General features: G+C 34.6%; 4 protein-coding genes across 5 annotated transcripts; 3 read left to right on the forward strand and 1 right to left on the reverse strand.

The window, feature by feature from the left end:
• Window positions 1-90: 90 nt before the first annotated feature.
• LOC107035609 lies at window positions 91-1,187 on the forward strand. The gene is made up of 3 exons (XM_015253095.1): window positions 91-373; window positions 667-894; window positions 992-1,187. The coding sequence occupies exons 1-3, from the start codon at window positions 140-142 to the stop codon at window positions 1,121-1,123; spliced, it is 594 nt and encodes a 197-aa protein (XP_015108581.1). The 5' UTR covers window positions 91-139; the 3' UTR covers window positions 1,124-1,187.
• A 360-nt stretch (window positions 1,188-1,547) lies between these two features.
• LOC107035541 (adenylate kinase 8) lies at window positions 1,548-7,186 on the reverse strand. Its single transcript, XM_015253010.1, has 8 exons — window positions 7,091-7,186; window positions 5,678-5,804; window positions 5,461-5,619; window positions 4,395-4,630; window positions 4,016-4,315; window positions 2,920-3,029; window positions 2,678-2,846; window positions 1,548-1,811 (listed from the first exon to the last, which is right to left on the reverse strand). Exons 1-8 carry the CDS (start codon window positions 7,184-7,186, stop codon window positions 1,548-1,550), a joined length of 1,461 nt encoding a protein of 486 aa, XP_015108496.1.
• A 148-nt stretch (window positions 7,187-7,334) lies between these two features.
• On the forward strand, window positions 7,335-11,405 carry LOC107035669 (ATP-binding cassette sub-family F member 1). Its single transcript, XM_015253215.1, has 4 exons — window positions 7,335-7,757; window positions 8,752-9,626; window positions 9,702-9,880; window positions 10,732-11,405. The coding sequence occupies exons 1-4, from the start codon at window positions 7,411-7,413 to the stop codon at window positions 11,224-11,226; spliced, it is 1,896 nt and encodes a 631-aa protein (XP_015108701.1). The 5' UTR covers window positions 7,335-7,410; the 3' UTR covers window positions 11,227-11,405.
• A 99-nt stretch (window positions 11,406-11,504) lies between these two features.
• LOC107035668 (dual specificity mitogen-activated protein kinase kinase 7) lies at window positions 11,505-23,071 on the forward strand. Of its 2 annotated transcripts, XM_015253214.1 has the most exons (8): window positions 11,505-11,850; window positions 13,207-13,342; window positions 13,972-14,642; window positions 15,344-15,478; window positions 15,561-15,808; window positions 18,573-19,148; window positions 20,022-20,315; window positions 20,970-23,071. In XM_015253214.1, the coding sequence occupies exons 2-8, from the start codon at window positions 13,234-13,236 to the stop codon at window positions 21,103-21,105; spliced, it is 2,169 nt and encodes a 722-aa protein (XP_015108700.1). In that variant the 5' UTR covers window positions 11,505-11,850; window positions 13,207-13,233; the 3' UTR covers window positions 21,106-23,071. The 2 variants fall into 2 exon arrangements, with proteins under 2 accessions (XP_015108700.1, XP_015108698.1); XM_015253212.1 differs by lacking the exon at window positions 11,505-11,850 and having other exon boundaries at window positions 12,940-13,342.
• Window positions 23,072-25,579: the final 2,508 nt, after the last annotated feature.

Genomic DNA, 25,579 nt, shown 5'->3' on the forward strand with positions numbered 1-25,579 from the left:
AGAGTCGGGCAAATTGGGACGTTTCGTGATCTTCTCTAATTGTCAATCTCTTCAATTATAAATGAAGATAGTGACAATTGGATAAGATCTCAACACGTCCCATTTTGCCTGACCCTCCCCTATTGTTAATCCTTCAGTAATGAATGTTTATCACTCGTTAGAAAGCGTTTCAGTTCCATCTCGAGTAGTTCAACATCTTCTAGAGAAGAAACGAAACATGCACGAAGCCACTCTCAAGGAAATGCAACAAGAGCTTATATCCATTCAGGAAAAATGTCGAGATGAATTTGAAGCGCTCGGAGATAAATTGAAATCCGAGATCGATGAAATTCGAGGGGAAATTCGGGGCGTGCAGGAGAATTTTGAGAGTGATGTAGGGGCGGATGCGGCAAAATGGACATTTTAACATTTTTCGATGTTCATAACTCAAATTCATTAATCGAGATCAGTTTACTTTATTTCCGATGGAAACAAAAATTGTCCTGTTTCATTAACAAGTCAATGAACTATTGACATTGAAAGTCAATAATCAATTGACAAGATAGTCTTGTCAATGAGCTATTGACAAAAAAAGTGAAAAGTGTCCATTTTACCCCCCTCACCCTAGTTTTCCATGACTCGTGTCTAAATAAAGCAGAAGAAATTCAGTGGCATTTCATTTATCAGATCAAACGATTCAATCCTGCCGAACGTCGGAAGGTGGACGTCAGACTGACTGCTCTACTCGCAGCGGAAGAATGTCTGATTAATCAGTTTCACGCAGAAATACGCAAAAATGAGAGGAAGCGAACGGCATCTGTCAGGAAAACATTCAAAAAATTCGGGAGAAAATTGAGGTGCATTGCACATGTGCCACCTGGAAGTCTAGAAATTCCGACGGATGAGGAAATTGAAGTAAAGCGAACGAAATTAGAGAATCAAAAAACAGGCATCCATTCGGAAGCAAAAAATAGCGAAACGTTTCCTAGAAATTTATCAGTTATTTTTACAGGAATACAACGAAAAAATTAGAAGAAATTGGGCAATTTATGAAGAATTGTGTTCAATGCTGCATTTGAGGACAAGTAATCTAGAATCAGAGATACATGATTGGCTGGAGGAAATAAAAATCTTCAAATCATGAGTATCGTGAACTGGAAAGAATCTCCGATTAATCAATTTCGTGAAAAAAATAGGGAAAAAATAGAGATTTATTAGGAGATGTCTCTAAATTAAAAATCTAACAAATATAATATCATATTTTATTGTAAAAATATAATCAGATATAAAAAAAAACAAAAAATAAAAAAATTATGGAATATTGGGTTTGAATTTTATATATTTCATTTTTTTATTTTAAAAATTTTTGTTTTTTTTTTTTCATTATAAAAATATAATAAAATATAATCGGAGTAAAAATTAAAAAAACTGTCATTGAAAAATCCATGAAAATAGCGAAATTTACGAAGAATTGTGTTTAATATTGCATTTGAGTACAAGTAATTTAGAATCTGAGATGGACGATTCGCTGGAAGAAGTAAAAATCTTGAAAACATAAATATCATGAACTAGACTAGAGAGAGAATGGACTCCGGTCTCCGCAGCTCGTCATAAATCTTGAAATCCGTTGGATCATCGGGATCGAATTCTACATCCTCTGGTTTTATTTCCTCCTTCGGTTTTCGAATACGAGGAGGAGCAGATGGAGCTCGGCTCAAACACGATTCTACCTTTTCTTTAACATTTCTCTCACTGACCGTACCATCCACCGTGATCGCAGATTCACCTGCATACCGAAGCAGTGATTCGAGATTTGCGAAGTATTCTTTGAGCTTGAAAATAAATAATAGAGTTGATTTAGGGAGAGGGCGAACATGGTTTGATATTCGTGAATATTTTTTGTGGCAGTTGATTTAAAATCAACATTTACAGACATTATTCGATAATTTTGTTAGCGAAATTGAGTATTGAATGAAATTTTAAAATTTTTTCTAGGAAACGATAGATTTTTATTTGGAAATTCAGTCATTTTTGAACGCAATTGCAAATAAAATATCATTTTTTGGAGGAATTTGCAAGTTCACTTTCATAATTATTTAAATGAACAACATTTGATGATATTATTCAATAATTCTGTCACTAAAAATGAACATTGAATGATGTTTTCAATTTTTTTTGGAAACAATAAATTTTTTCCAGAAAAATCAGTGTATTTATTTCATTTTTCTAGAAAAATTAACGAAATTCTACTGCACTATCTTAAAATTGCGAATAGAATGGATTGATTTAAAAGAATTTCCATTGAAAAAAATTTAAAAAACGCTTTAAAGTTCACTAAATGTAATGCCTTAAATTTTGATTAACAAAAATTTCATAATCCTTGAAATGAAACACATTTGATGACATAATTCCAGAATTTTTTCAACAAAATGAAATATCGAATGGAATTTTCAATATTTGTTTTCGAAAACAACAGATTTTTTATGAGAAAAATCAGTCAATTTGTCATTTTTCCAACTAAATTGAAGAAATTCCACTGCCCCGTCCCACAATTGCGAACAGAATTGATATTGATATTTGATTTTGATATTTTTGATTTTTTTATTTTAATATTTTTCTTTATTGATTGATATTTTTCGAGAAATTTCCACGGAAAATAAAAAATAAAAAATGCAGTTTACTAAATGTAATGCCTTACATTCTGATTAACAACAATTTCATAATCCTTGAAATGGACAGCAAGATTCGGATCACTCTGTTCCTCGTCACTCCGACCAGAGTTATGTTCACTCCCAGTAATAACATTAAATCTCCTCGAGAACAACCGCTCCCTGCATGTCGCTTCGTCGACATCAATGCAGATTATTCTGAGAAACAAAGAGAACGATTCGTCAAAATCGTGACATCATCGCTGAATATAAAATATCGCTTCTGATGAACCTGTTTGGAGGTGTAGCTAGTAAGTCGAGGAGTTTAAAGTCCTCAACAGTAATTGGATATCCGAACAATACCCACCCCTTCTTCAAACACTCGGCGCTCATCAGTTTTCTCTGGAACAAAGGGAATATCATTTTTTTTTCATGAGTCATTTGCGTCGGGAGAAAGCGATCTAAAATCGACACTTTGAGTTAAAGAAAAACAACACATTTTTTTCTCTTCCAATTTCCACTGAAATTTTACTAAACATTATTGTAATTTTGCAACATTATCACGTATTCAAAAAATTGCGAGAAGAGTTTTTTTCTCTCGGAGAATTCAGGAATAACAATTATAAAATCTTTATGAATGTTGTCAATTAAAAAATTGTTTTAATTGGAGATTCCAGTTAAAAATTTATAATAGACTTCCGTATTAATTATCTAAATCGTACTAATTATTATCCTTCGATATTTAGCTCAAGATATTGTAGAATTTTGTAAATTCATCTAGAAAAAAAAATTGAATCCGTTTTTTTCAGAAAAAAATTTAATTCTGTTAACAAAATTGGTCATTCGCATCATAAAATCGCAGATAAATTAAAATTATGAATATAAATATTATAATATAAATATTTCTTGAAAAGATCGAGATCAATATCAAGTGTCCCATCCAAAATGTTCAAAATTTCAAATGAAAAAAATCCTATTTCTAAAGTCATTAATTAACTTAAAAATTCATCAACAATTTAATTATTTTTCTCTGAAACAAAGGGAATATAATTTTTTTCATGCGCCATTTGCATCGGGAAAAGTGATCTTAAGTCCTGAATTTTATAAATTCATGTACAAAAAAAAATTGCTGGAAATACGAAATATTCAGTTCTTTCAAAAAAATTGTTGCATTATATCACAAAATTGCAGAAAAAATTTATATTCTTGAACAAATTGAGATCAATATCCAGTATTTCATCCAGAATGTTGGTTCATTTCTCGACAACTCTCAATAAAAACTGTGAAATTTCAAGCAATTTAATATTTAAAATCCTCAATTAAATTCCAAATTCCTAAAAAATATAACAAATTCATTTCCATTAACACCATTTCCATTGACATCTCACCTCAACAATTCTAATTTTAACACCAGAATCAACTCTAATTCCCCAGCGACCGAGACACCTCAACGACTCGCCAACCTTATTATTCTGCATTCTCGCCTGTGCCACTAGATAATCAAAATCAATGCACACAAGATTGTACCTCCGCGCGAGATATTCCGCCACGGATCGACGCCCTGAGCCTCTCGGCCCGACCAGAACTACCCGGAAATTATAACAAGGCGTCGGGTACTTTCTTCTCCTCGCGAGTGTGATACAGGCTCTTCCGAGTTCCTCGTACGTTCTCCCAGCGGTCTCAACCTGCTGTGGAATTATTAATGAATCCATTCAATACCTCTCCGCAATTAATTTTTATCCAACTAATTAATAATTGAATAATTACGATCAGAACGGCGGAGTAGGCCTCGCGCAGGTCGTGGAGATTATGCAAGTCGTTGGGTGTTTTGAGGGGAATTTTATCGTGAGAACTTTGGGTGGATGTTGTCGAGTAGAAGTGGCTGGGGGTGGACTGCGAGGTGGATTCCGATAGAAAGTCCGTCCAGATTATTTCGATTACGTGGGTGGGAATTATCCCGAGGGATTGCAGAGCACGAGCTTCTGATTTCGTTCTTGGGAAGTCTGTTGGGAGTTTATTCAATTTTATTCAACTGAATAAAATGCAGAATTATTGGTTTATTCCGAATGAAATTACATTTAATGATGATAATTATGTACTATTTTGTTATTATCATCACTATTGTAGAAATTTCGCATTTTATGTTGGTCGAAATGTGCATTATACGAATCAGAATAGAATGATAAAATACAATTTTTTTTTTTATTTCGAAAAAATAATACTGAATCATAATATTAATGATTAATTGATTATTGCATTATTATTAGATCAATTATTCGTTATTTATCCTCCATTCTTTATCCCGAAAAAAATCCCTTTCATCATTTTTTATTTCATTTTTCGCGAAATTTCAATGGCCCAGGGCCCAATTTATAATAAATTCCCCTCAAATATTGAAAATCTCGGTAAAGCCAGAATTATTGGTTCATTCCGAATGAAATAGCATTAAATGATGATAATTATGTATTATTTGTTTATTATCATTACTGTTGTATAAATGTCGTATTTGATGTTGATCGAAATGTGGATTATACGAATCAATTTGGAGAAGTGGAGAAGTATGTTGGAATTTATTTAATTTTATTCAACTAAATAAAATGATGAAATGCAAAATAATTTTTTTATATCGAAAAAAATAATACTGACTTATAATATTAATAATTTATTGATCCTCCATTCTCCATTCTTTATCACGAAAAAAAATCCCTTCAACATTTCTTATTTCATTTCTCGCGAAATTTCAATGCCCCGGACTCAATTTATAATAAATGCCCCTCAAGTATTGAAAATCGCGATAAATGCACTCATTAATAAACAAATTTTATTTTATTACCAATAAACAGCCAACCAGACTCTTCAAAATACAATTTCCTCAGGATTTTCCTGACATTCGCAGCAAACTCTTCACTCGAATTGAACGCCTCCACATCATCCAAACCTATCGCTTTTATCCCCAATTTCAGATCGAGATACTCAGCCAACAATTTTTTATCTGCGCAAAGGGATCGAAATAAGATAGTTGGGAATGTAGAATTGATTGACTGACTCACCGAAATCGGGTGGACAGATGAGAATGATCCTCGGTGCATCTCTGCTCCTAGCAGCATGTCGCAAACATTGCTTCACATAAAGAATGTGATCCGATGGCTTTTTAATTATCAATTGCCTCGCAATCTCCTAAAAAACCGAATATATCGAGTCACTAAAAAACTCGTTCCTCGCCTCTTTCCATAGATGGAGAATTCATAAATGTGAAATACAATTTGTCAATTTCTATTGCAATGGATAAAGTGCAGTGGATGGAATTTCTCATGAAACATTATTCATTCTGCCCCACATTATTTTTATCCAGGGTTCTGTTGAAAATGTATAGCTGAATTCAACAATAAGTATTAAATAATAATTATTGATTTTTTTTAAACACTGAATATTCTTATTAAGTCAGAAAATGTGAGATTCTCATCAATTTATGCGATATAATACGACAGTTTTGAATGATTACATCAAGTTGTGGATGAAATTACTCATTTTTCTAAAAAAAAATATTAATTTGCAGATTATTTTATTATTTTTCCACCACATTATTATGAAAATTGTGGAATTTTATAAATCTTTTGAATTAAATTTTTTTTTATTGCCAATTTCAATTAAAAACTTTGTTTTTACAATATTTATGCAATTAAATTGGTTTGCTGTCTACAACTACATCCCCTACTAATTTTTTGTCAAAATTGTGGGTGGGTGTCCGCTGATGAATTTGAACCTCTTTGAATCATTTCATATATTATTACGGATATTCATGCAAATGTACGAGACTTCCCATTCGCCACCTCCCTGCATAAGACAAAATTAGGGGAGGGTGGGGTAAAACGGACACTTTAGACTTTTTTAAAATGATTCATAACTCAGAAACAAATTGATCAATTGAGCTCAATTTAGGCTCGTCACACAGGGAAAGAATTGTTCTTTGTATTGAAAAGAAAATTATTAAATTTTATGAACATTTCAACCCCTCATTAACATTTTTAAAAAAGTCAAAAGTGTCCGTTTTACCCCAAGCTCCCCTATTAATTACTTCATTAAGATATAAAATTAAAATCAAAACTGGGAAAAGGCCTATATATCTGGCCTTCGCAACTGGTATGACCCCCAAAAAGGCCCACATTAAGAAAATTCAAAGATGATATACGAATTTGAAAAATGAATACGAAAATAAATTAATCGGAGATTATAATATTTCTGGCCGCCGTTGCAAACTGAAACCTTAAATTAAATCCAGAAATTCAATTTGAAACCTATTCACGAAAACTCTCTGTATTATTCACCCAAATAACATCAATAATTATCTTTCGATAGAAACATCTCTAATTGCAAAAATGTCTCACGACATTTTTTCCAAGAATTTTTTTTCAACATTTACGTAATTAACAGCAAATTAAATATCGACTTTACACGTCACTCACATAAAACAATTCATAAATCCGATGTTTTTCCATGTAAGGCACAAATTTCGGAGGGATCTTAAGAGGTCTTTTGGTTGCATCCACAGTCCCCAGCATCTTCCACCAAAATCCTCGATTCAAACGTCAAAAAATCCCTCGTTTACTCCCTCGATAAACAGTCCCCCTCGGCCCTTCCACGAGAGTTCGATAACCCCCGCAAGATGGCGACCCGCTGCACTTCCATGCGCTCCCATGCCGCACATTGCATGAGTGCAGGCAACGAGGCTAGAAGTTCCTGAGAGCTGCTGTACCACCTTGGAGCTCGTGGATAAATAATAAAAATGTCAGACAACGACAAAGACATCACAAACGAGATCTCCAACCTGGAGATCGAGGACACAGGCAAGAAGCTGACCCACAAGGAGAAGAAGAAACTCAAGAAGCAGCTGGAGTATGAGAGGACCATGGAGATGATGACCAAGGCTGGGGGACAGGGCCACAGTGAGTTGGAGTCGAATTTCACAGTTTCACAGAGTCAGACACAGACTCGTGGTCAACACACCCTCGACAATGCTGTTGATATCAAGGTCGAGAATTTTAGCATCGCTGCCAAGGGAAAGGAGCTCTTCACAAACGCCAGCTTGCTCATTGCCCAGGGGAGGAGATATGGTCTTGTTGGACCCAATGGGTATGGAGTAGTTTTTTTAGTCCCCATTTAATTTCAGTTTCGTTCTCATTTATTTTGTGAAGATCCAACACCACAAAAATAATTACAAGGGCAAATTTTTTGTTGTAAAAAACTGAATTTTCAATTCATAATTTATATCTCATTATAAATTTACTGTTTTTTATTCATTTATAATCCATAATTTATAATTCATTATGTTTTTTAAAACAAAATATGATTGAATTTATAATTTAGTTATAATTTGCTTAATTATAATAATAATTCAATTATATTTAAAGATTTGAAGAGCCAACAGCACAAAAATAATTACAAGGACAAATTTTTTGTTGTAAAAAACAATGAATTTTTAATTCATAATTTATAATTCATTCTAAATTCACTGTTTTCTATGAATTTATAATTCAGTTATAATTTGTTTAATTATAATCATAATTCAATTATATTTATTTATATTTTATTCATTTAATTATCACATGTAAAGTAAAGTTTCAATTATCATCTAGAAAGCAAGACAACAATTTTATTGTAGTTTTACTACAATTAAATCTTTGGAGGATTCCATTCGATAACGATGGACGATATTGGGGTTCTATTTTACGACAGTTTCCTTCTAGTTTAGCTCCAGTGAAACTTTCTCTTCCAACTACTTTCTACAGTTTGATATCTTTTTGTAATTTTTAGCGGAAAATTTTTTTGTATTTTAATTTAATGGTGAATACATCAGTGAGGTGGAGATTATGTTTCTTCAGGCTTTGAAATGAGGATTAATTCATTAAATTCAAAATAAATAAGCCACGTAAATTATTTTTGACAACCCCCTTAATTAATTACTGCCTTTCATTCAGCCATTTGATCTCTTTTCCCTCCAATACCAGTGGAAAGTAAAGCATAAAAAAATTAACGAAATCATGAGGATCTAATGGGAATGGATTGCTTAAAATAAGATTTAGGAAAACGAATAACTTCTAATCGACCCCACCAATTTCCATTCCAGGCACGGAAAAACCACACTACTCCGACACATAGAGAAAAGAGCCTTCAACATCCCCCCAAGCATCGACATTCTGTACTGCGAGCAGGAGGTGGTAGCCGACAACACCCCAGCAGTGGAAGTAGTCCTGAAAGCGGACGTGAAATGCGTAGCCCTCCAGGAAAAATGTAAAAAATTGGAGGAAGAATCTGAGAAGTCGAGTAACGACGAGATCCAGGCGCAGCTGCAGGAAGTTTACGAGGAGCTGAAGGCAATCGGTGCTGATTCTGCTGAGCCAAGAGCCCGAAGAATCCTGGCTGGTTTGGGATTCAGCAGATCAATGCAGAATCGTGCCACCAAGAATTTCTCCGGTGGTTGGAGGATGAGAGTCTCACTAGCCAGGGCTCTCTTCCTGGAGCCAACTCTCCTTCTCCTCGACGAGCCGACGAACCACTTGGACCTGAACGCTGTCATCTGGCTGGACAACTACCTCCAGGGCTGGAAGAAGACCCTGCTGATAGTCTCCCACGACCAGAGCTTCCTGGACAACGTCTGCACTGACATCATCCACTTAGACATGCAGAAGCTGTTCTATTACAAGGGGAACTACAGCATGTTCAAGAAGATGTTCGAGCAGAAGAGAAAGGAGATGATAAAGGCTTACGAGAAGCAGGAGAAGAGGATAAAGGATCTGAAGGCCTCGGGACAGAGCAAAAAGGCCGCTGAGAAGAAGCAGAAAGAAGCCCTGACGAGAAAACAAGAGAAAAATCGCACGAAAATGCAGAAAACTGAGGAGGACACTGGACCCCAGGAGCTGCTTCAAAAACCCAGGGAGTACATCGTGAAATTCAGCTTCCCAGACCCACCACCTCTGCAACCTCCGATCCTTGGGATCCACAGTATGAATTTCATGATTCAATTTTGATGAATTTGGATTTTCAGAGGAGAATAATTTTTTTGGGTTTGTTTTTTAGATGTGACGTTTGCGTACGAGGGTCAGAAGCCCCTGTTCATTGACGTAGATTTTGGAATTGACTTGAGCTCACGTGTCGCTATTGTTGGACCTAATGGGGTGGGAAAGTCGACGTTTTTGAAGCTTCTTCTCGGGGAGTTGACTCCGTTGAAAGGGGATTTGATTAGAAATCATCGGTTGGTACGTAAATATGTGTGGAATGCAGTTGTTTTCGGTATTTTCTGTTTTTAGTCGAGTTAAGTCGCCCAAAGTCTTCAATTATTTTCTTTGTTGGGTTAATTTAACGCAGTTTTTCGGTTTTATTTAAAAATTAGAATGATGTTGACATTATTGGTTATTGAGACAGAGGGAAGTTAATTGAGTGGACAAATAAAATGATTGACAAGTGAATTTTTCTTTAATTAAAGTGTTAATGTTATTGAGGATTATTTTGTGATTCTGTTTTGCAATTGAAATTGACAAATTTTTTGACTGGAGATGGTGAATAATAAGATAAACTTATAATTTTAATTAAATTCATAATTATTAAATGTACTATTCAGTCAATTCAATTTATTCATTTGATTTCAATTTAAAAAGTCCTGCGAATTTACTAATTGATATTTATTGAGTAGAAATGGGGTCAAAATAAGAATATAAAAATTCAAAATCAGCTTCACCATTATTTTTATAATGCGAATTCATGAAAAACTCGAAAATAATTTAGTTGATTCTAAATAATTTTTTGACATTAATTTCGATGACTTCTCCCAATCAATGACTTTCCTCCCAGAGAATTGGTTCAATTGAAATTGAGGACAAATTTACTAACTCCGAATAGTAAATATTTGCATTATAACCTCATTATTTGAATTCAATTCAAAATTATTAAATGTATTGTTCAGTCAATTCATTGAACTTATTAATCCCATTTGATTCCAAAAAACATGAATTAAATAACATCCTGAACATGAATTAAATAACATTTATGGAATTAATTAATTAATGTGACGATTTAAAAAAAAATTGTGACATTATCAATTAATTTTCAGAGAATTGGAAGATTTGATCAGCACTCAGGTGAGCATTTGACCGCGGAGGAAACTCCCTCCGAGTATCTGATGCGTCTCTTCGACCTGCCATACGAAAAAGCACGGAAGCAACTCGGCACATTTGGTTTGAGTTCCCACGCGCACACGATTAAGATGAAGGACTTGTCTGGTGGACAGAAGGCTCGTGTAGCCCTGGCTGAGTTGTGTCTGAATGCGCCAGACGTCGTTATTCTCGACGAGCCGACGAATAACCTTGATATCGAGTCCATCGATGCCCTCGCAGAGGCGATTAATGCGTACAAGGGAGGAGTTATCATCGTCTCCCACGACGAGAGACTCATCAGGGACACTGAGTGCTGTCTGTACGTCATCGAGAACCAAGTGATCAACGAAATCGATGGGGACTTCGACGACTACAGGAAAGAACTGCTCGAGAGCCTCGGGGAGGTCATCAACAATCCCAGTATTGCTGCCAATGCTGCGGTCCTTCAATGACCGGTTGTGATGGATTTCTAGTGATTGGAATTTAATTGAAGGGCAGTTGTGAGAGGAATTGGGGAAATGGAATTTTTTGTACAATCAGGAATGTTGGAATTTTATCAGAATGCATTTATGTCGGGACGTTTGAGATTTCTTCGATTGAGGGAATGCTCATTAAACCAGTTTATATTGAACATTTCGATTTTTTAATTTCAAGTATTTAGATCCCATTTGGTTTAAATTACAACTAACTGAGATTGATTTATTTGATCAAGGGGAACTGACAGTTGTCGAAATGAGGATGGAAATTCTGACTAGGTATTTTTTAGAATTTTTTTAGGTTTAATTTCATGATTTTTTACCATTTTTTTTTTGAGAAAAATCGTCTCAAGGAAACTCGATGATCTGACAGGCAAAAAAACTGACAACAAAAAGAGGAAACAGGACCGTTTTTTTCTAATAGAGAGGGGATGAGTCATGGGAGTATTACGATTCGTTCGTGCAGGTGCCATCAACAGTGTTTCATAACTCCGTCTGAAAGATCTGGCCTGTGAGGAGTTAAAATTTTGTGGAGGTTTTACCAAAAAATATTGCTGATGCTGCGTAGTAATTGAAGGAGCAGGAAATTCTGAGTTTTCAGTAAGTGATATTAAAAATTCCTTTGGACATTTTTGAGGGGAAGAACGAATGCACATTCAACGTCATATTTTTGAGAATAAGAATGCACGATTAAATCTCAAAATCTCAATTTTGATTTAAAAAATAATGTTATTCTGAGAATGGACTAAACATTTTTTTGTCAATGAAAATCTGCTGACTGTGTGGTATATAAAGAGATCGCGGCATCGCGAAATTTTCTTAAATTGTTGACAATTACTGGGAAAATCCCCGTTCAAAAAAAATGGGGTATTATGACTACGATTAGACTAAAACATGAAAATTATCGAAAGGAAGAATTAATCCCATTCATTACTGAATAAAAAATCAAAAATTAAAAATTCTCCATTAAACACAAAAATTCCGAAACCAAATTCTCACCTCCAGATTTTTTTTTCCTATGATCAATCCAACATTTCCAGAAATTTTGAAATCATTTGAAGATTTATCATTAACTTAATTAGTGAAATAATAAATAAAATTAAACTAAACTAAACCAAACTAAATTAAACTAAACTAAGCTAAACTAAATAAAAATAAACCAAAAAAATTCCAATTAAATAAAAACAATGCATTTATTTTCTAATTTACCTAAAAACTCCCACAAATCCCCAAAACTCTCACGTCTCACCCCTCTAAAAAAAATGCCCCACACCATTAAAACCGTAATGTTACACCCATATTCGGCTGCTGGCTCGTTCCCAAGTGAAACTCGCCGATCGGCTGACACCTCTCGTTGGCCTCGACGATTCCGATTTCGAAATAATTTTTTCTTTTTCCTAGAAAAACATTTTGTCAATCCGTCGCACCAGTGGCTGCTCTTTCGTATCGAAAAAAATTCCAAAGTGAGACAGAGCGATTTCATGCATGTGTGGATTGCGTGGCTAGACTCGACGTGCGCGAAATAAATCGGCGCAGAGCCCCCCCCCCCTAACCAATTGGCGCTGCTGTTGCCCACAAAGTTTTTTTTCTCTTTCTACCACTTGACTTCTTGTAGTTGGCATTGCTCATTAGTATGTGTGACATGTATACGTGTATGTGTGCATTATACTGCTGCCAAAAAGGGCACAGACTGGGGAGCACCAGAGACAACAGGAGTGATGTGAAAATATATTTGAAAAATAATTTATTACCCTGTAAAAAACGATAAACAAACACAATAACATTTAATTGGTGATTTATAGTCTCGTCGTCCTGTTGTTATTGATCATTTATTTATTGTTTCACTCATTGAATTGAATTTCAATGAAATATTAGTGGTTTAAATAGTGGGGAAACGTGAGATTGTGAAAAACAACAATGTCGAGTGCACTGGAGAACAAGATACTGAATTTGCAGGAACGTCTGAGGGCGGAGAAGGAATCGATGGAAAGGGATAGACAGATTAATGATGTTCCCTCAGGCAATATCAACCAAGTGCAATCGTCATCGTCAGCTACAATGTCGAGTCCTATTGTACGGAGGCCACAGAGACGTGAGTATTCTGGATTTAACCGAGAATTACAAGTTTTGAGAGCTCCTGGGGATGATTTTGAGGGGGAGAATGTGGGGGATGGTGGCAGACAGGTTATGTTGACTTTCGGGTGATATTCGACCCCTGGGGGAGGAGTTTGTTCAACAATTTATCTTGCTCCAATTGCGGTTTTATAAACAATGATAGGAATGTGGAAATATTTTAGAGTGAAACACACCGTCTTCTATTGCGAATAACTCGAGAGTGGCGGAGTGAATTCCCACGAATTTTCCCTCATTTTGAAGGTATTTTTGCGGACTTTAAAATGAGCCTTGACTCGTCCGAATCGTGCCATTTCGTCCGGAGATATTGACGATTCAGTAGTCATGCTTTCACCAGTTTTTATCAATTTCGAGGTTTATCATTCTTTTTCAATTTACAAAAACTCGAGATTGGCAGAGTGAATTTTCCCAAATTCTCTTTCATTTTAAGGGTATTTTTTCACATTTCAAAATGAGTCCTGATTCGTTCAAATCGCATCATTCCATCAGGAGATATTGTCGATTGATGATGGTGCATTTCACTTGGAAGTTTATTCCAAGTTTCATCAAGTGGTTGTATTTAATTATTTCTATTTTATCTGGTACCAGTTGGTGACATGGGCACGCCAACACGACCAAGGAGACAGTTGGATCTGCCAGTATCGCAGATGTTGCCGCCAAAGTCACACGACAGCGAGGTAGAATCTAAACTGCAGGAGATCATGAAGATGAATGGCATTCTGAATATAAATGGCACGAAGTATCAGACGGAAATGAAGGACTTGGAGCATCTGGGTGAACTTGGCAATGGCACGTGTGGTCATGTTGTCAAGATGAGACACAAACCCAGTGGCGTTGTCATTGCTGTCAAACAGATGAGACGGTCTGGCAATGCTGAGGAGAACAAGAGGATAATCATGGATCTCGATGTTGTACTCAAGTCACACGATTGTCCGTACATTGTACAGTGCCTAGGCTGTTTTATTACTGAGTCTGATGTTTGGATTTGCATGGAACTCATGGCGACGTGCTTGGATAAACTGCTGAAGAGGCTGAGGCAAGCTATACCGGAGGATTTTTTAGGAAAAGTTACTGTAGCTACTGTGAAGGCACTCTCGTACCTGAAGGAGAAACATGGAGTTATTCATAGGGATGTTAAACCTAGTAATATTCTTCTTGATGAGATGGGGGGAGTCAAATTGTGCGATTTCGGCATTTCTGGGAGGCTCGTCGACAGCAAGGCGAAGACTAGGAGTGCTGGGTGTGCTGCGTATATGGCGGTGAATATTTCATTTTTTGGGGGAATTTTTACCCAGGGTATTTCGACACTTATCATTTTTTTTTCATCGTTAAAGTCTTAATGCTTCAAGTTTTACGGTTCATGACACATTTTGCAGTGATTTAAAATTTTTTAACTCTTAATTAACTATTTTAAAGCCTTGGAAAAATTTGTTAAGATAAACAAATGAAGAATACATTTTCTACTTGATTGAGGTTCAATTTCAATTAATTATTTCAAATGTAGAGACTTTTATAGTTGGATGGTTCCAAACAATGATTTTAGGGAGGTGAGAGTTTAATTTTCTTCATAATTATGAATGAAACTTTTTGGAAATTTTTGCAAAATTTCAATTCCACTGGAATTTCAGTTGAATTATTCCATGAAAATCAACGGAAATGAGGAGAAATAAAATGAATATATTCTTGAACGTATTATTAATTGAAAATTTTAATAAGTTCAGAAATTCTCGTATACCTGTTGCTAAAAAATTTAAAATTTCATTGAATTTCCATTAAACTTTGTAATTTCATAATTTTTAAAATTTCAATTTCCTCCCACCAGTGTGTTATTAAATTTGATTAACCCCCCACCACTCGTGAGAGCTTTCAAAAGTGTCCCTGCACCTCAATAACAAAATTTGCGACCTAGTTAATCCACTCACCTAGAATTAAATTAATTCGATGACTGCATTATTTTTAGCCCGAAAGGATAGACCCACCAGACCCAACGAAACCAGATTATGATATAAGAGCAGACGTGTGGAGCTTGGGTATAACTCTCGTGGAATTGGCGACTGGAGTTTTTCCCTATCGAGACTGCAAGACTGATTTTGAGGTGAAAAAAAAATCCCACAACACCAAAAATGACATTCACAATATTTTCGTCATTTCTTTAACTGTTAAATTTATTTCAACAGGTTTTAAGCAGGGTAGTACAAGATGATCCACCTGTCTTACCTCCGGACGCTCACTTTTCGAAGGAATTTCGAGCATTCGTTAACTCGTGTCTAACGAAAAATTACAAACATCGGCCTAAGTATCCCAAACTCATAGAGCACCCATTCATCAAGAAATATGATACTCATCCAGGGGAGAATGCCAATGGCTCCTTATCGATGTCTGGTTGCCAGTGGTTCGACAGAGTCATGCGACAGCTCGAGCCAAGGTGAGTCTCCCAAACAATTTCATCCGATGTACCACATCATTTGGTAAAGTCTGTTCCTGCATTTGCCCAAGATTTATTAGTCTCGACTAGTGACATTTAGTTAGTCGTCATGTATCAGTGAGGATACATTCATCATCTCTGAGTATAGAACTATTTTTTTATTTAATTCGGCATGAGATTCCCAACTAATAAAGTAATTATTTGATATTTTGGTTTGGTAAAGCGTAACCAGGTGTCCGCAGGGGACCCAGAGAGCATTCGAATAAGTCATTATGAAGGTTTTTTATATTTTTATTCAGTAGATGCCAGTCGCAGAATTTATGTCGTAAACTTCGAGTTATGGGGGGGCTGTTAGGACCATCATCACGATCATCATGAAGTGTCAGAGCTGGGGGAAGGGCTATTTTCATTACTGTTTAGAATATTCTTGAGTTGTCATTTTCTGGAGAGTGATATTGAATTAGGTTTAGGGAAAAAACATGAAATTACCAATTTCATTGAAAATTCAGTGGAATTTCTGATTTTTTAGGAGCAGGAACAGGAAAATTTTAATTATTTTGAATTCAAGAATTTATTGATCTCAATTCTCCTGAATTCTATTAGGTTTTAGGGAATAATTGAACTGGAGTTTACAGTTTCAATTAATTTTCTCATAAAATTTTGGATTTTTGATGGAAACATTCCTTGAAATTTCGATGGAACTATAATGTGATAAAAAAAACAGACTGTTAGAAAAAAAATCAAGACTGTGTCCATGTAATTTTCATGAAATAATTGAAAAGAAATTTATGATTTCCATTCGTTTCACCAAAAAAATTCGAATTTTCAATAACAAAATTCCTTGAAATTTTAATAACACTTTAAATGTCAATCAAAAATTTATAACTGTGCACGGAATAATCACATCGTAAATAAATTGGTATTTAATTAATTCAAACTAAATGAATACTAGTTTTCATAATTCATTGAATTTCTTTGAAATTTCCTTCTATTTTCCAAAATATTTCTGTTACTGAGACCTGCATTCGCTAATGGATTAAAAAAATACTTCGCTGAGTCGAAGAAAAATCTTACTTCTTGTACAGCCAAACCAAAGAAACAGTGGACACCATTTCATCTCAATTTCAGAAAGAAAGAAATCAACAATTTAGTCCTCAGCTGAGTTTTCGTACAATATCTCCGAATCCAAGGGAGATAGCAAAATTCTTGTAATAACTTCTTTTATACCCCTCATTTCGCTCTACAAAAAAGGTCATGACAAAAATTTCGCTATCTCCCTTCAATTTCCAGATATTCCCTGAAAACTGGCCACTAGTCAAAATTGACTTGAACCGTTTTACCGCTTCGCTACTGATTTCAAACAGTATCTCCACTCAATTCCCTTGAAATTCCCCAGCTCTGCAAAAAATTAATAATAAAAAATGTTTATTTCAAATGTCCACCAAGATGAATCCACTTGACGCCCCGATTTAAACGTTTGCGTGCGTGTTGAATTGTGTTGCAGCGTTGAGCATGAGGGAGGCAGTGCAGCGTAGCCACCCCACATACTCCCTCGCCCCTGACCACACAAAAAACACCCTCCAAGACGTCCCTCACGATAAAAAATCCAACTATAAAAACCCATAAAAGGAAAAAAATCTATAAAAAAGAAAATAAACCAAAAAAAACACAAATACACACGAAAGCCCCAAAAAGTCTGCCCGATTTTCATTTCGAGTTGTTTGGTTTGTGCACGTGCCTGTTACACATCCCACCCTTCGACCCCCCACTCATGGTAAGCATTCTTTTTTATTTATTTACAAAATCGTCATTATTATCGTAGTGTCGTTTATTTGTCTGTGTTAGATCATGCTTATGCATTTACATTCGCACACATTGAGAATTATCCTGCGCCTCTGTCTCTCCCTATTGCATGTCTTAAGAGAATAAAAAATGAAAACGTGTAAATGTACTAACTCTCTAACTTCCATTAACCCCTCTTAAAGCCCAGGATTCACGCAGGTTTCATCAGAGTTTACATGGATTCTGTCCTCAGTGTCTTCATGAAGGAGTTGTGAACTCAGAGAAATGATCTACTTGGATTAAATAAACTTTATTTGACTTATATGAATTTTTATTCTCATGAAATCAATACTTTGTTAAATGTAAGCTTTTTTTACTTATTTTGACTATTTTTTCTCCAGTGAAATCTTTTTTATTTATTTATTTTATTGGTGTAACAGTCACACAGCCGAGGCCAATTACATGACTTGAGGTTCTTCTACTTTTGTAGTCGAACATCAGAGCTTTTATTCTATTTTTTTATTATTATTTAAACTTTGTAGCTCTGAATTTTAATCTCAATATTGAACCGTTGAAAAGAGTTTTAAAAATCGGAAAAAAATTAGAAAGCTTTTGGTAGAACATTAATGAAATGATTTAAAAATTGCAATTGCAATTTTCTATAAATAATTTATAACCGCGACAATTTCAATTATTTATTTATAAACAAGGAATGTTTAAAAAATAATAATTATGTGCAAAATGCAATTCTAACGACGCTGAATTTTCATTTTTATTTTATTTTTTCAAATTTTTCTCGGGCAATTGAATTGAAAAATTTGATGATTGAAAAGCTTGAAGATCTATTTATTTCATTAAAGTTAAATATGAAGACATGATGAAAATGAATAAAATAAAAATGTCAAATAAAGTTTCAGCCGATTCCAGAAGCTTAATTTCTCTGGGTAAAACCCACGAACAATAGTGGACCATTTGTATTCAGTTTCAGATCAACTGGAAGTGAGCCACAGCGTGCGGGCCATGTGTCGTTGAAGACAACAGCCCACATGAGGAATCAATCAGAGACAGCAGGATCATTGAAAGCCAAGATAACCAAAGAGCCAGTCATTTCAACAGTAACGTACAATCAACGAGCCACTGACAATGGCACTTATGTTCCATACAGTCCTTATGCACTTAGACGTAGGGAAATGATAACGAGGCCTTTTTCACCACCAATCAGTGGTGAACACGAGAGATCTTTCTCACCTTATCGACAGATCGAGCAGAATCGTTGCTCAAATGGACAGAGTTTGTCGGAGTCGAGACCTTATTCGCCTTATTTTGGACGGTATGAGGAGGGAAATGATCGGTGGGGGAGTGCCCCTAGATCGTTGAGCCCATTCACGAGGGATTATTCACCGTGGAGACGGGAGAATGTCGATCCACCTGGGGTTGTACAGCCTTTGGAGACGGGGAGGTATTCACCGTTTGTACAATCGAGACAGTATCATCCGCCACCTCAGACACATCCACCTGCACATGAAATTTATGCTAGTCCTATGATTAGTCGGAAGAGGTAATTATTTTTAGAATGGCTTATTTCAGGGGTTTAAACTTCCTCTTTTCTTTTTTTCAGTTTAGGACGTAAGGTTAAGTGTGTTAAGGATTTTTTTTATTGGATGCTGTTTGAAAAGTTTTAGCTTCAATTGTTTTAATAATTTTTTATTTGAGATTAGATACTGTTTCAAAAGTTTTAACTCTAATTTCAAGTAGTTTCGGCATTGAAATTCTATGGAAAAATCTATTAAAACTGTGAATTTCAGTCCAATTATTCTTGAAAATGAGTGGAAATCAGGAAAATTCTGGTTAATATATTCCTGAAACTTCGATCAATTGAAAATTCAGTGTAAATAAGTAGTGAATATTTATGTGTTGATTAAAAAGTCAAAAAAGTGTGGGAATTCTCGGCTTTTTACTGAATTTTTTTATTTGAAATTTCGTAATTCTTTTCTTCTAGAATAGAATTCAATGTCACTCTCCGTAAAATTTCTAGCCAACTATCCAAAAAACTGTCTTAAATTTTATTTTAAAATCATTAATCATCCAATTAAACGAATTAACTTGTTGAAGAATTAAATCGAAAAATTTAGCCACTGCGATAATTAATGATGATGTCATTCCACTTTACAAGTAATTCTTTCAATGACGAAATTGTCTTTGGAGTTGAATTTATCTCTTCTTAATCATTTCCAACTGCTGTAATTATCATTAAAATTCTTCATATTTCGAAGCATGTTTAGAGTTTCCCAGAAAATAAGTTGGATATTCTCCATAATAAATTCCAAACATGAAGATTTATTCCATAAAATTTTGAGGATCGCAATATACGGCTGCCACAACTCCTCTTTTTAAACTCCAAATTGAAATTCATGGCTGTTTCATGTTGAAGGTTTCCCTCGGAGCCTCCGCCGCCTGGCTCCCACGGGAACACGAGTCCCCAACTATTTATTTCTCGTTTCTCAAATCACACGAAACAAGAAAATAATACAACAGTTGCCTCGCAAACAACACCACCGCCCTCTAAGGAATCGGCGAAAAAGAGATTTGCATCGTATGTCAGGTTGAGACTGGGGGGAGATCGTTCAGCGTCACCAGAGCCACCACCCAGACTCAGTCGTGGGGAATCACCTCTTGCTGTGCGAAGAAATTTGCCTGAACAGGCTTCACCTTCATTCTCAAGAAGGTAATATGCTAAAAAAAAACTATAATAAAAAAAATCCATTCAATTTATGGTCTTATGTTTTCTAACATCATTTTAAAAAATGAGATCCATCTTTGGAAATATTCTAATCACGAATAAGTTATTCTGAAATGAAAAAAAAATCATGTTTAGAGTGAAAACTTCATTATTTATCAACCGTTCATTCAAAACCATTTGAATTTATAATTATTGAAATTAAATAATGGATTTTTTATGGGAAATTTCAAGTTTTTCTGGACGAAATTCTAGTCAACCGATTTTTTTTATTTTCCAGGATTTTTTGTAATCAAATCCATCTCTGGGGATATTTTAAACATTTAATAAATTTATTATGAACTTCAGGTGATGATTTTCAACGTAGAAGCTCTATTATTTATTAATAACCCATTCAGAATCATCTCAGTTTCGAAGAATAGAACCTAAATGGACGAATTTTTAATTGAAAAAATTCAATTCTGAACCCAAAAAAAATTATTATAAATTTAAAAAATGAAGTTTAGGGTAAAAACTTCATTATTCATTAATAATTTACGCAAAAACGTTTTGAGTTACAAATCAGAAATTTTTCTGATGATTTTATCAACAAAATAAATTTGTTGAGGTACTTGAAATTACTGAGAAATGATGTTATTTCAGGTACATTTCTCCCTCACCGCCCCAGCCACCGCCTCGTCGTCTCTCAGAAAGTATTTCAGTGCCAGGGAGTCCCCAGTACCTTCGTGCTCGACTTCTCTACACCCCCGAGCCCCAAAGAAAGCTACCGCCCCCATAACCCACCGTTATCATCACCAATCAACAATCAATTTTGGTGCCATGCTTTACCAACGCTCCTGAGACTCTAGGTAAATACACGGATTACGATAATGAAGATCCAAAGATGAGCTTCACATGTGGCGCACTACTCTGCAGTGCAAAACCAAAAAAACGTAGCACAAAAAACGATCAGTGGTTCACTTGGAGGACCGTTCGTGATAGTAGAAATTTTTTGCACGTGTAGGTTAAACGAATTGTGAGAGCTAGTGGGGAGATTGATGAGGTGAGAATTCAGCGGTGAAGGGGAAAATGAGGAATTCGGGGAGAAAATGTCATGAAAGTTCCGGCAAAAAACAGCTCTTGACATTTTTCTCGGAGACTTCCTATTCTCGAGGTAATTAGCGTAATTAACAAGATTTAAAATAGCGAATTCCTAGAAGAATTCGATTTGACATTTTTGTTAATACAAATTTTGTATGGAAACATTTATGAGCTTTAAGAGAAATCTGGTGATTTTCTCTTGAATTATCGAGACAATCTTGCAATTAAGAAGTGGAAAATCAGCTCATTAATATTTTTGTTCACTATAAAATATTTCTGTAGCTAATGAAATTCCCAAAAAATATATCTTCACATTTTCCGCTGAGACTTCTTATTCTCGAGATAATCAGCGTAATTAACAAGATTTAAAATATCAATTTCTTTGAAGAATTAAATTTGACACTTTTTCTAGTAAATTTAAATGAAGTCTGAAGTGTCGGAAAATTTTTGTATTGAAAATGTCATGAGCTCCAAGAAGAATGTTGTGATTTTCCCCTGAATTATAGAGAATAAGCTCGCAATTAAGAAGTGAAAGATCAACTCATCGTAACTTTTGTCTGAGACAAAATATTTTTTCATTTTTCCTAATAAAATCAAATTTAACATTTTTGTTAATACAAATTTTGTATTGACACATTTTCGAGCTTCAAGAAAAATCTGATGATTTCCTCTTGAATTATCGAGACAATCTTGTAATTAAGAAGTGAAAAATCAGCTCGTTGACACTTTTATTTACAAAATATTTATGTAGCCAATGAAATTCTCATCAAAAACTCTCTCTACATTTTTAATTCAAATAATTCTTATTTTCCCTCTTGACTGCTGAATGACAAAAACTCACAGGCCTTTTTGCAAACATTAAATCTGATGAAGAAAATTTTATCGTTATGTAAGCCTCTTGTATTAATGTGTATTTGTATAAAACGCAATACCATGCTCAACTTTTTATATCGCTTGTGAAGAGAAAAAAGTACTCAACGAAAATGGGGAAAAAAAAAGATTATTGTCAAGTTTGAGAGGAGTTTGTGTGGCATTTTTGTGAGAAGGTGAACGATTGAATCAGGATGAATGTTCCTACGACTGTTCAATCACGTATTTCGTCTAGAATGAATATTGCCCATTGTATTGCTACTTTTCTATCCGAGGAAATCGAGTATCTGCGGCTATTGAGTCTTTCTCTCAGACTGGAAATCGAAGAGTCCAAAATCTCTCTGGTGAATGCTCCGTATTCACGAGGAAAAATTGCGGGAGGGTTTTCTGCAACCTATACTAGACGTATTTAGACATAAATTTTTTGTACGCCGAGCGATAAAGGTTCGCCCTGAATCCTCCAACCCAATTCCATTCGCGAAAATTGTTGGGAATGACGGTTGGAGATGAATGCACAAGCCTTTGGGGGCACTAAGTAATCGAACAAAAAGAGTCTTTGCATCCTAAAGATATCGATTGTAAATTATTTGATTGAGAGGGAGAGATCGTTGTAATTATTAATTCTAATGACTACTTCATTCATTGAAACACGTTCAAAGAAATAACAGACACGCGCATGATTTATGTAAGAAACAACATCGAGAGTGAAGTGAGAGGAAACACGAGCAATAACTTTCGTCGCTTATTTAACAGAAGGATCTGTTGTATTGTAAATAAACTTATATTTATACGGATGAACGATTCATTTTGTTTTTCAAGTCCCTTGTTACTGTTAAAGTCCGATTTTGGGAAGAAATGATGAAATCATAAAATTTTATATTTCAATAAAAATTTATTGAAATAGCCCATTTTTATAGGAGCAGGTGGACAAAAATTACTTAAATTTTCAATCAAAATATAAATATTTTGAACGAAATTCTACTGAATTAGCAATTAAGGATATCCAAGCACTTTGGGCATTTTTTCTAAAGTGAATTGCTTTTCTATTTTTGTATTCGCACATGAGAGCTTTCATTTGAGCCTCATTTGACCCCATTTCAACTGTTAGAAAACATTTTAAAAATCTGAAAAAAATGAGAAACTTCACTTTTGGAGGAAGATTGATGATATCTTAGTTAAAGATGCTTGGATATTCTTAATTGAGAATGTTCACCTGAATTTTTCTGGTTTCTATCAATTTTCAGGGAATAATTGAGCTGAAATTCAGTTTTCATTGATTTTCCCATGAAATTTCGGATTTTTATCACGTAATTCCTAGGAATTTCAGTAGAACTATAATAAGATAGGAGTCTCCAAGAAAATGTTCCGGAATTTCAGACGAAAATTGTTAACAGAATGGTTTGACTTAAAGGGAAGCCCTCACCGAAGGTTTCAATAGCGAAATATTTCCCATGTAGTTTTCTTCTGTGATGGACCGAAGGTAAGAATTTATTTAGGCAGAAAAGCAGTTATAGTTCTTCGATAGTCTCAATTGAAGTATAAGCGACTCAAAGAGCTAGTTATTGATGTTTCATTGTTGTAAGTATGAAAAAAGCTCAATTTTTGACTTGAATTTCCAGATAAAGAAGAACTTTTTCTTGTAATGAATATTTGAACGATTCTTTCCTTTATTCGATACTTTTGTGATTGGAAATTCCAGTTGTGTACTTAAATTTTTCGGGTTTGTTATACAGATTGAGATAAATATCAATAATTCAAAAAATTCTACTTTTTCAATCTGAACTTATTCGGTTTGTTCCATAAATTGTGTGAAATTCCTTCAATAACAATCTTCTACAGTTCGAAGTATTGTTTTTAACGCTACAAAAAATGTTATTCGTGTTATTCCCAGAATTTCAACGATTAGAACTAACCGTTACGAGACAGAAATCGAAAAGAGTAAGAATACAAAAAATTGTCTGCACTTTTAATTCAAAAAGTCGACTTCCAACAGTTTCAAGAGTCCGGCTCAGCATTCAACTAAAAAATTCTTCCTTTTGTGATCTAAACCCCCTCAAATGTCCCACGCACGAAAAAAAATAAGAAAAAAACCTAGGGAGTTCCCTGGACAATTCTATTGGATTTCTATTGAATTCTCTGAAATATTCTGTAGAAAAAGAATAGAATTCGATTTTTCTATACAATTTATTCTATTGAGATATTCTTTATAGAATTTCATAAGCTGACATTTTCTAAGTTTTTTCATTCTATTTTCTTTTCTTTTCGTCAAGAAAATCAAGCAAAAAAAATTGGAAAATTTGAGCCGAGGAAACTTATTCTATTGAGATATTTTCTATATCTCAATAGAAATATCTTAATATCTTAATAAAAGTTTAATAAAATTGTCTAGTGAATTACTAGGTTTTTCTACTAAATTTTTTCTTCTAAAAATTAATTCACACTTGGAAAAATTCTTCTGCCGCACCTAGAAAAATTGTCATGCTATACCAGAAAAATTATCGTTCAGCGCCGGGAACATGATTGAGGGCATCATAATTTTTCTGGCGCCGCACGATAATTCTTCGGCTGTTACCCAATAATTTCCCCTTTTCCAAGTCACGTATGAAACAATTCAATAGAAAATCTAGCGAATTCGCTAGCAAATTCTATTGGAATTCTATTTGTTTTTGCACTGATTCTATTGGATATTCGATAAGAGTTAATAGATTTCGAATTTCTCTTTAAATTTTTCTCTGGACATCTTTTCTACAAAAATTCTTGGGTATCAATTTTCCAAGTTTTTTCCACTCTCATTCTACAATGCAAAACCCCCAAAATCCAGCGGAAAAACTCAGAATATTTTGTGCCCAATGATTCTAACACAAAAAATTTAAGAGAAAAATTCAAACAGAAATTCTAAATCTATTGACTTTTTCGCATTAAATATCCAAAATAGAATCCCCGCAAAAACCGACCAGAATTTGTCAATAGAATTCCAACAGAAATCCTGTAGAACCCCCACAGAATTCCCCTAGAATTCCCACAGACTTTTCTAGCGAATTCGCTAGTTTTTCTATCCAATTTTTTCACGCGTGGTGTGCGGATTGTGACTAGTTTATAATACACGCGAATTAGCACACGAATTGTTCTAGAAAATCTTCCTCCGCGCATCAACTCCCGAACCCTTTCCAAAACAAAAACCGACCCCAGGAGATCCTCCACGTAGGAAAAAATTGTATAGAAATCTTCTATACGGATATTTTTTAGACAAATTATTTCTCTACGATATCTACAGGTTTGATTATATACGATCCATTGCCACA

Source organism: Diachasma alloeum, unplaced genomic scaffold, assembly GCF_001412515.2.
Source record: "Diachasma alloeum isolate Michigan unplaced genomic scaffold, Dall2.0 Dall_scaffold_00199, whole genome shotgun sequence".
NCBI lineage: Eukaryota > Metazoa > Arthropoda > Insecta > Hymenoptera > Braconidae > Diachasma > Diachasma alloeum.

What these genes read in the sequence shown, in the direction of transcription:
- LOC107035609 (XM_015253095.1), top strand. Translation starts at nt 140, where the DNA reads ATGAATGTTTATCACTCGTTAGAAAGCGTTTCAGTTCCATCTCGAGTA. An exon ending in AGGAGAATTTTGAGAGTGAT is followed by an intron (nt 374 to 666) that starts GTAGGGGCGGAT and finishes TTCATTTATCAG; the next exon opens with ATCAAACGATTCAATCCTGC. An exon ending in CGACGGATGAGGAAATTGAA is followed by an intron (nt 895 to 991) that starts GTAAAGCGAACG and finishes TTATTTTTACAG; the next exon opens with GAATACAACGAAAAAATTAG.
- LOC107035541 (XM_015253010.1), bottom strand. Translation starts at nt 7,186, where the DNA reads ATGCTGGGGACTGTGGATGCAACCAAAAGACCTCTTAAGATCCCTCCG. An exon ending in GGATTTATGAATTGTTTTAT is followed by an intron (nt 5,805 to 7,090) that starts GTGAGTGACGTG and finishes TCGGTTTTTTAG; the next exon opens with GAGATTGCGAGGCAATTGAT. An exon ending in CATCTGTCCACCCGATTTCG is followed by an intron (nt 5,620 to 5,677) that starts GTGAGTCAGTCA and finishes CCCTTTGCGCAG; the next exon opens with ATAAAAAATTGTTGGCTGAG.
- LOC107035669 (XM_015253215.1), top strand. Translation starts at nt 7,411, where the DNA reads ATGTCAGACAACGACAAAGACATCACAAACGAGATCTCCAACCTGGAG. An exon ending in TCCGATCCTTGGGATCCACA is followed by an intron (nt 9,627 to 9,701) that starts GTATGAATTTCA and finishes TTTGTTTTTTAG; the next exon opens with ATGTGACGTTTGCGTACGAG. An exon ending in TGATTAGAAATCATCGGTTG is followed by an intron (nt 9,881 to 10,731) that starts GTACGTAAATAT and finishes ATTAATTTTCAG; the next exon opens with AGAATTGGAAGATTTGATCA.
- LOC107035668 (XM_015253212.1), top strand. Translation starts at nt 13,168, where the DNA reads ATGTCGAGTGCACTGGAGAACAAGATACTGAATTTGCAGGAACGTCTG. An exon ending in ATGCGACAGCTCGAGCCAAG is followed by an intron (nt 15,809 to 18,572) that starts GTGAGTCTCCCA and finishes ATTTGTATTCAG; the next exon opens with TTTCAGATCAACTGGAAGTG. An exon ending in TCACCTTCATTCTCAAGAAG is followed by an intron (nt 20,316 to 20,969) that starts GTAATATGCTAA and finishes ATGTTATTTCAG; the next exon opens with GTACATTTCTCCCTCACCGC.